Source organism: Microtus ochrogaster, linkage group LG9, assembly GCF_000317375.1.
Source record: "Microtus ochrogaster isolate Prairie Vole_2 linkage group LG9, MicOch1.0, whole genome shotgun sequence".
In the NCBI taxonomy this organism is placed as follows: domain Eukaryota; kingdom Metazoa; phylum Chordata; class Mammalia; order Rodentia; family Cricetidae; genus Microtus; species Microtus ochrogaster.
The window spans coordinates 26,274,055-26,284,152 of NC_022034.1; the positions used below are offsets into that span (position 1 = coordinate 26,274,055).

At 39.8% G+C, this 10,098-nt stretch overlaps 1 protein-coding gene across 3 annotated transcripts in view; it reads left to right on the top strand.

Annotated features, from left to right (window-relative positions):
• Window positions 1-10,098, top strand: part of Cdk19 (cyclin dependent kinase 19) — a 140,457-nt gene that overhangs the window by 82,099 nt on the left and 48,260 nt on the right. The window contains exons 3-4 of one of the 3 annotated variants that reach the window (XM_005363552.2): window positions 4,668-4,778; window positions 6,719-6,859. The exons of 1 other annotated variant lie outside the window; for it this stretch is intronic. In XM_005363552.2, the coding sequence (XP_005363609.1) occupies window positions 4,668-4,778; window positions 6,719-6,859 (252 nt within the window). Of the gene's footprint in view, window positions 1-4,667; window positions 4,779-6,718; window positions 6,860-10,098 lie in introns of those variants that run through there. One more of the 3 variants, XM_026787359.1, reaches the window with a different exon arrangement.

The following is a 10,098-nucleotide window of genomic DNA, read 5'->3' on the forward strand; positions in this document are numbered from 1 at the left end:
CCCTTTTCTCAATTAAAAAATAAAAGGCCTGTCGAAGGCGTGAAAGTGTCAAGTTTAAAATGCTGATTATTAATGATTGTTTTTAGGATCATTCCCCAGTGAAATTGGGCAGTTCTCCCAATTTACTATAAAATTCATTGCTTCATTTATTATGTTGTTTTAAAAATGGATTTATTCAGTACTTTCTAAAATAAAGTCATTGGCAATTTTTTTTTAATGTAAGAGAAAGTTTGTTGACTCTGTGAGTCATATTGTTATTTTAAAGAAATGAAACAAGAATAGAAAATTAGTTTTATTTTAGGAAAAGTAAGTTATTGGAGTATAAGGATTTTAGAATCCCTTTAAAAAATGTCTGGAACCCTAGGGAGCGTTATAGACAACACAAAAGGTATTGTGGGTAAAAATAGAAATGGGGAGCATATTAGACAATACAAAGAGTGTGTGGGTAAAAGAGAAATGCACGTTGGTAAAGAATCCTGAGGCTTGGTAGAGTAAATAGTGCTTTAGAGAAAATGTTCCGAGCTCTAGCTTTAGATTTTTTTGTGTGTGTTTAGGACAATGAAAAGTGGGTGCTTTTTATAATGCTCACATGTTTGGAAGGGGAATCAGATAAAATCTGTGTCCATTGGACCTTCTTCACAAGGTTGCATTGCTATCAGGTTAGCACACTGAGTATCTAGCACAGAGGTTAGCTTTCAGTGTTGTCTTAGGAAAGTCATAGCCTGCTGAACTGCTGTTTAGATGGCTCTAATGTGTATTTGTAGTTGCATGATACCATGTAGAGCAAATGTTTGTTGAACAAAGAGAAATGTGGTTTTCATCTCACACTATTAAACAAGTACTAATAATAGTTTACCATATATTTTTATAAACAAATCATTTCTATAGATGTTCAAAATATATCACATTTTAAATGTTTAAAACATTATATCGCAACATTGTAGTAGTAAGTCCCATTAAAGTCTTTTCTGGGACTGGAGATACAGCTCAGAAGAGCATTCACTGCTGTTCCAGAGGATGTGAGTTGGATTCCTAGCACCCACATCAGGTGCTCACCACTGCCTATAACCCCAGCTTCAGGGGTCTGATGCCTCTCACCTCAGACACCTACAGACATTTCACATACTCGCTATACACACACACACACAATTTAAAAAATCTTTAAAAACCCTTTAGTGTATATATCTGAAGCTGTAATATATGGATATACCATCATCCCTTTAGTGTCTGTATCTGAAGCTATAATATATGGATATGCCATCATCATCAGTTTTGTTATCATTGAACACTAAGGTTGTTTATTGCTGTGCTGTTTGCTGGCTTCTGTGAATAATGATAGATAGATTTAACTTTTTGCTTGCCATGAAGTCAGGGTAGCGATACACTTTTGAGTGATGTTTATCTAGGACCTAGGGTTTTGTTTGTAAACCGGTCTTAAACATACCCTCGAGAGCTGATGGCATGACTCAGTGATAACTGCTTACCTTGCAAGTGTGAGGACCTGAGTTTGCAGCCCTAGTACCCACATAAACAGCCTGGGTGCAGGTGCTTGTGATTGTTAATCCAGTGCTGGAGGCAGAGCTGTATAGCCTTTTGGAGCTTGCTAGCTGGCACGCTGAGCTGGTGAACTTTCAGTGAGAAACCCTTGCCCAAAAGTAAAAGTGGAGACCGCTGAGGAAGACACCATGCATGGTGGCTTCTGGTGTCCACAAGCACATCCTTATGTTACTTTTCTAGTGGCGTACGTATTAATTGGAAAAAAAAAAACCACTCAGAAATACTTTCTGATAGTAATTGGGTTGTCAAAAGAAGGCAGCATTTTGCAAAGCTGTTGTTTTCAGGTAGGCTCGTGAGATTTAAGTCATTGACAAATATTATTGAGTGCTTAATTATGTCATAGGTGCCATTTGAGCACTAGGGATATAAAATCAACAAAAGCTTTGCTTTTATGGAAAGTGGCAAGCAACAAATAACTTCAAAAAATTGCAATGAAAGAGCCAAAGAAAACTTTCTTCGGAGGTGATATTTGAGACTAAGGTAAGCTCCCTCCCCTGCTTCCCCTAACTGTTGCCTTTGCTGTTTCTGAGAAGAGCAGATGGAGTTGAAGGCAGGGGAAGTAGAGGTTACCATGCCTGTGTTAGCCCCTAGACACTGAAATGAAGATGCTGCCTTGGGGGAAGAGATGTGGGCAGAAGGCATGGTTATAAGTAATTTGCATTTGTGTTATTCAAATCCCATAAAGTAGATGAGACCACCAAAGCTAAATACCCTCCAGACTCCTTCAGTGTGCCTGGCACTGTGTCATTCCCCAGGAATACAGAAGTAAATTAAAATTGGCCTTTGAGAAGGTCCTGGTTAATAGGGAGGCAGATTAAATGGTTAACAGAATAAACTGTATAGAACATCCCCATTGTGTGCCCATCCCTCTTTTTGCTTTTTGTTTTGAGATGGAGTCTTACTAAATTGCCCAGGCCCTGAATTCAGTTTGTAGCCCAAGTGGGCCTTGAAGTTTAAATTCTCCTGCATCAACCTCCTGAGTAGGCCTGTGATTATAGGACTTTGTCAGCATGCCTGGGGAGCTCCTGTCTTTAAAAAAAAATCAAGTACGGTTCTTTGTGCTTATTAATTCTGCACCCTGGTTGAGTAGTGGGAGGCAGGCACGTTTACAAGGCTTTACCCTGAGCCCATGCCATCGTTACTGTGTCTTGTATCAGGCTGCTGCCTATGTAATGTGCAGGCATCGGTTTCACATGCTGATTTGGTCCGTCCACTTTCTTGTCAGGGTGAGTTGAAGCTTGTGCACTGTGAGGGCCCTTCTTTTTAGTGTAGAGCCTCTGCTATGTGAGTCAGCTCTCTACCAACGTGATAGATCCCTGAGATAATCAAATGTCTTTGGGCAAAGGTTTGTTGTGGTTTACTGTTTCAGAGATTCAGGCCATGGCTTCTTGGCCTAGGGCTTGTGATAGCACAGAGCCTCACAGCCAGAGCGTGGGTGCCTGCGGCAGCAGAGACCTCTTGATAATGCTCAGCCTCTTGGGGCAGAGGTTGAACTGACAGCCCTACTTCCTCCTCTACTTCCCAGTATCGGTGTGGACTGGGAACTTTAGCATATATGATTTTAGGAGATGTTCAAGATCCAGACTCCAGCCATTTATTACCTCCAGTCTATCAGCGCACACAAAACTCATCATCCCTGATAAGCCCCATAGACGCTAGAGTGCATAAATGTCGGGATTTTAAGTTTTCTTTCCTCTTTTTATGAAATATATATATTGAGCTCTGATACTGTGCTAGGGTGGATATAAATTGTCATTTCCTTTTTTCAAGAAGATAATCCTTTCATAAAGAAAGTATACACGGACCAAATATAGTTCCTTTTTTGGGAGGGGAGTAGAGTGTGTGTGTGTGTGTGTGTGTGTGTGCGCGTGTGTGCGCGCGTGCGTGTGCATGTATATGTACATGTTTGTGTGTGCGCGCACATATATGTACATGTGTGTGCGTGTGCGTGCGTATATGTACATGTGTGTGTGCGCTCGTGTATATGTACATTGTGTGTGTGCACGCGCGCACGTATATATACATGTGTGTGTGCGTGTGCGCACGTATATGTGTGTGCGCGTGCGCACGTATATGTACATGTGTGTGCGCGTGCGCACGTATATGTACATGTGTGTGCGTGCGCACATATATGTACATGTGTGTGCACACGTATATGTACATGTGTGTGTGCGTGCGCACGTATATGTACATGTATGTGTGTGTGCGCGCATGTATATGTACATGTATGTGTGTGTGTCCGTGTGCGCACGTATATGTATGTGTGTGTGCGGGCGCACGTATATGTACGTGTGTGTGCGTGCACACGTATATGTACATGTATGTGTGTGCGCATGTATATGTACATGTATGTGTGTGTGTCCGTGTGCGCACGTATATGTACATGTGTGTGCGCGCGCGTGCATGTATATGTACGTGTGTGTGGTGTGTGTGTGCGCGTGTGCGCACGTATATGTACATGTGTGTGCATGTTTGTTAAAGCCAGAGAGCAGCCTCGGGTGTCATTCCTCAGTCCTTTCTTTTGTTATTTTGAGATGAGGCCTCTCACTGACCTAGAACTCAAGAAGCAGGCTAAGCAGACTGGCCAGAGAGGGGGGCAGCCCTCCGCCCAGCCTCCACCCCACCATCTGCCTGTGTTCACTCTGGTACCACGACTGACTTTTTCAAAAAGCATTTTAAAATGCAGGTTCTAAGAATTGGATTTCAGGTCCTTGTGTTTACAGATCTAATTCCTGTTAGTGGTGCAGTGTTCATTTTGTCATTTTACATTGTATCTTTTAAACCTACCCTATTTACGAAATGCGCATGCGCACAGGTGTGCTGTAGAAAAGCATCTGAAAGGTGCTGACAGAATTTTTCTCCACCGATGCTATTGGAAAGCCGTTTTCCCGTTCATGCAGCTCACCTGGCACTTTTAAATTTGAAAAGTTCATCTGGAAGCTGGGCAGTAGTATACACTGCACGTGGATAGTGAGTTTAGGTGTGGCCTGGGCTATATAGTAAGATCTTGTTTCAAATTCAAAAATCTGTTCAAGTATGAGCAGAATTCCCTTCTAAACTCCTGCTTGTTGATGAGTCATGATCTCCTTCTTTGTCTTGCATTCATTCAGCTTTTGAGAGAATTGAAGCACCCCAACGTGATTGCATTGCAGAAGGTGTTCCTTTCTCACAGTGACAGGAAGGTGTGGCTGCTGTTTGACTACGCAGAACACGACCTTTGGGTAAGTTTAAACTTGCTCTGCCCAAAGGGTTGTTTTCTCTAGGTAAGGGGCATGTATGCAGGCAAAATGTCCTACTAATGCACGGGAAAGAAAGCTCGCTGTTCATTGCAGCTTAGAGCAGCTGAAGTAAATGTTGCTTTAAAAAGGCAGTATCTGTTAGACCCCGAAGTTTCCCCTGAGGAAGTTTGTTAGCATAAGAGACTGGTTCTCTGCAGGCAGTTAATGGCAGTCTGGTGACGTGCACAGTGAAAACTGGTTCCTTTTTGTGGAGTACACAGGGCTCAAAGTTGATCCAGTGTATGCTTGTGAGTAGGTTTTAAATGAAAGTTGCTCTCTTACCATATCTTGATATTTAAAACTGCGTCTACAAATAAAACTATGCATATAGTTTTTAGAATGCCTTATCAATACATAAAAGAACCAGAGCATTTAAAACATTTTGTCTCTAAAGCTGCACCCCTAAAAATCCAAATGTGACAGTTAAATTATGGATAAATTTGTTTTAATATGTTACAGTGTGCCTTCTACATAAATCAGAAAATCTTTATAAGAACAGCTGGACAGGCTTACCAGGTCTGGAATGTCTTCTGAAGTCCATGCTGTTAGAGAGCTGTTGTGAGAGCTTCCACTGTTTCTCTTATTTTTTCTTAATAAAAGTTACATTTTAGGGCTGGGTAGATGGCTCTGTAGGTAAAAAGTACCTGCTCCCAGATATAAAAACCTGAGTTTGATTCCTCCAAGATCCACACGGTGGAATGAGAGAACCCATTTCTATGAGTTGTTTCCCATGCACACGAACACACACACACACTACATTAATAAAATGGTTTTAAATGTTGTTTTGCTTATCATGATAATGCATACCTGTAATTCAAGCCCTTGAGAGGTGGAAGCAGCAGAAGCAGGAGTTGAGGTTATTTTTGAGCATGAGTTTAACATTATCCCAGGCTTCCTAAGGCCCATCTCAAAACGCCAGCTTCTTCCCCATTTGTCATAACCCTCCGTTATTTCTACAAAGCTCACTTGGTAATGATAAAGCTCACTTGGGTAGTTGTGTGGGCTGCTGCGGCTCAGCAGTTAGGGCCTGTGGATCTGATAGAGGCGCAGGTGGGAGTAGAGGAGGCTGCAGCATCTCCTCCTTGCACTACAGAGCTTTTATAACCACATTTATCACGTGATGTGAAAATGGCCTCTGGTTATTGACGCCTCAGCCGGTTGTCTCAGGTTTGAGATCAAACAATTATTATTTCAAGTTGTTAAAATTCTCCAGTTTCTTTTCTCTGTTCTTTCTTTTTTCTTATTTTTTTAAAATTTATTTATTTTACGTATATAGTGTTCTGGGCACCAGATCTCATTATAGATGGGTGTGAGCCATCATGTGGTTGCTGGGAATTGAACTCAGGACCTCTGGAACAGCAGTCAGTTCTCTTAACCTCTGAGCCATCTCTCCAGCCCTCTCTGTTCTTTCTGTAATATTAAATTGTAGGGACATAACACATTGTTTTGTGCCTAGAGAAGGTAGTACTTTCCCAGTAATTCAGATATATCCATTGTCAGTGATGTTATCCGATATACTAAGTACTGACTTTTTAAGTAACAGCCAGGATTTACAGTTTGCCATTCTTCTCCCATTCGCACAGAATATTGCCAGTACTGTTCTTAGGCATGTAAGTGTGAATTCTTTTTCCCTTTTGAGGCTAGTTAGTGGAAATCTTAGTGTTTTTATGCGATCTGACCATTATAGACCCACATTAACATGGTCACATTCATCCCCCAAAACATTTTTTTGGACAACCTTATTATTCAGAAATTTTTGTATCATTAATTAAAAAGTTCATTGTAAAATACAGAGCATTTTGATTTTGTTTTTTTTTTTTTTACCTTTGGCAGAGATATGAGCGGACTATGTTATTACAGTATGTTTTATTTTCTAATTTTAGCATATTATTAAGTTTCACCGTGCATCAAAAGCAAATAAAAAGCCCATGCAGTTACCAAGATCTATGGTTAAGTCGCTGCTTTACCAGATTCTCGACGGTATCCATTACCTCCATGCAAACTGGGTGCTTCACAGAGACCTGGTAAGTTGCTCCTCTTCATACAATTATAACATTAGCTAAGACAAATTTATAAATACATACCAAAGGAGGGATAAAAACTTACCTGTAACCTACAATCAAAAGACTGGCAGCTGATGGCATGGTGGCTGCTGTCTGTAATTTCAGCACAGGAGAAGCTGGAGTAGGAGGATTGCCATGAAGTCAAGGACAGCCTAGGCGGAGTGAGCCTGTCTCCCCTCTTCTGTCCTCCTCTCCCCACCCCACCCCCTCTTCTTTCTCTCCCTTTACCCTTTGCTGAGTACAGTAGTGCGCACCTGTAACCCATACTCAGCTGGGAGATTGTAAGTTTGCAGCCAGCCTGGGCTACATAACAAGACCCTGTCTAAAATAACAAAGAACCAACCAAGATGATCTTTAAACATCTGATGTCTGTTATTCCATTAAATTAATCCGTAGCCATAAAGTGTCAATGTGACTTTTAAACAAATAGTAATATATAATTTTAATATTCAGTTAATATGTAAAGCTACTGCATTTCACTTCAATTATTCTTTATATAAAAGCACTAATAATGAAGGTTGACTTCTCATTTTTTTCTCCTTAAGACTTAAGCTGAGATCATGACATTACCTCTTGCAAAAATAATGTTATTACCAGCATTACTTAATAGTAAATAAACGACTATGTACTATTAAATAAATAGGTGGTGGTGGTGCACGCCTTTAATCCCAGCACTTGGGAGGCAGAGGCAGGTGGATGTCCGAGTTTGAGGTCAGCCTGGGCTACAGAGCGAGTTCCAGGACAGGCTCCAAAGCTACACAGAAAAACCCTGTCTTCGAAAACCATAAAAAAATGAATAAATGTATTTAAAAACTAGAACATACTTATTAGACAAATTAGTCACAGTGCAAATGTTTGGTCTTATATTTTAATTCAGAATATATAAAATAAACATTTATTAATAATCAAATTATATGCTAAGTACTCATTTCCTTTTCACCTTAGATTCTTAATGTTTTATTTATTAAGAATATAAGTACATAGGATAGCTATAATCCTCATAAGTTTACCCTTTAAGTGTTATCCTCCCCTTGTGTGATTTTATAATAATTTGTTTTTTTTTTTAAGTTTGCAAATTTTCGATCCAGAAATGATTAGGGTTAGTCTAGGTAGGTTCCAGCTTTATTAACTGAGGAGAATTATTTGCTACAGAAAAGATGGAATTCATACAGAGATGTAGTTAGTGTCCTTTAGTGCCTTGTCAGTCAGACCTGGAGTCTGCCTCGACCTCCTCTTATTGGGACACTGTAGTTGAATTGCAACCGAATAATAGTGACCTTGTGCTCACTATTCATTAATTTAGCATTTTAAAGGAATTTTAAGGCTCTTTAAATCTTCTAAATTTCCAGTTTTGAATTTACCATTAGTCATTATGTTTTAAAGTGGTTCATTTTGGTACTTGAGATTGCTTTGAAATCATACATAGATAGCATTTAGGTTTTGTACTTTTAAGGTTCTGATCACATTTAATCAATAGTGAGAATCTTTTGTTCAGGACTGAGTTAGTGTTTTTCTCATGTTTTACAAAGTTATTTGTTCTAAGTAGAAGAATTTATCAGTTTCTTTGTGATACTGTGATCTGAGTGCCTACTGGTTCTATTCAGTGTGACTGGGACTCAGTTTTTCCTGTTTAACTTTGCTCTCCTTTGGTTTCCTCTCTCCTGGTTTTGGCAGCAGCCTCTTCCTTGCAGAGAAACAGACCTACCCTTTATACAGACCTTCTTTGTGGTTTACATCCAGAGCGTGACATTGTCATTTCTAATACCTTTCCTACTCATCTGTTTTTATCCCCTGTGCCTCCTTCCTTGCTCAGGCCCTGATATATTAGATCTTTCTTTTATCACGATATCAGCTTCTGTATTTGTGTTCTTTTAGTCTTTCTCCTTCTAGTCCATAATAGACCTACTAGCCACTTATTAGCCTCTCAGGAACTTTGGGATATTCTTACTTGGTTTTCAGGATCTTACTGGGTATAGTTCTAATGACTTCAGATGTTTACTTTACACACCCTCCATCCTGTCCCTTGCTGCATGCTTTTTGATATTGGTTATTCCCGTACTGTCCTAAGGTTTCTTGCCTTAATGCCTTGCATTTCCTTGTATTATTATACTTTGTCTCTACATACTTAAATGTACTGTTGTCTTTCAAGGCTCAGCACAGATACTAAAGCTTGGGGCTGGAGATGACTCAGCAGTTAAGCACTGGCTGTTCTTGTTAAGGACCTAGGTTTGATTCCAAGCACCCACATGGCAACTCACAGCTGACTGTAACTGTAAATAGAGACTGTGCTTTATTTTCCTAGCCACCCAGACCAAAATAATCACGCAGACACTATATTCATTACAACACTGTTTGACCAATGGCTCAGGCATATTCCTAACTTATCTCTTACATCTTAAATTAACCCATTTCTATTAGTCTATGTATCACTATGAGGCTATGGCTTACCAGTAAGGTTCCAGCATCTTTCTCCTTTAGCAGCTATGTGGTATCTGCCTGACTCTGCCTTCTTTCTTCCTCTATTCTGTTTGGATTTCCTGCTTTGCTATATTCTACCCTACCATAGGCCAAAGCAGCTTCTTTATTAACCAATGGTAATAAAACATATTCACAGCATACAAAGGAGAATCCCACATCATACTAAATACTAAATACTAAAGCTTGGTATTGGAGATGGCTCAGCAGTTAAGCACTGGCTGCTCTAGCCAAGTACCTAGGTTTGATTCCAAGCATCCATTGGCAGCCCACAGCTGACTATAACTCCAGTTCCCAGGGATCTGGGGCTATCTTCTGGCCTCTACAAACACCAACCTGGTGCACAGACATTCATGCAGAAAAAAAGCACCAATACATAATAATAAATTTAAAAATTTAAAGCTTACCTTCATAATCTATCTCTACTTTGAAATGAAATAATCATTTCATTGTTATTCATTCCTGTTATATATCATTTTTATTCTCTTATGGTATTTGTTAATATCTATAGAGGTCTTAGATCAGCAGTTCTCAACCTGTTGATCAAACAACCCTTTCATAGGGGTTGCTTAAGATCATTGGAAAACACAGATACCTACATTACGATTCATAACGGTAGCAAAATTACAGTTATGAAGTAGCAATGAAAATAATTTTATGGTTAAGGGTCATGACATGAGGAACTGTATTAAAGGGTCGCAGTGTTAGGAAGATTGAGAACCACT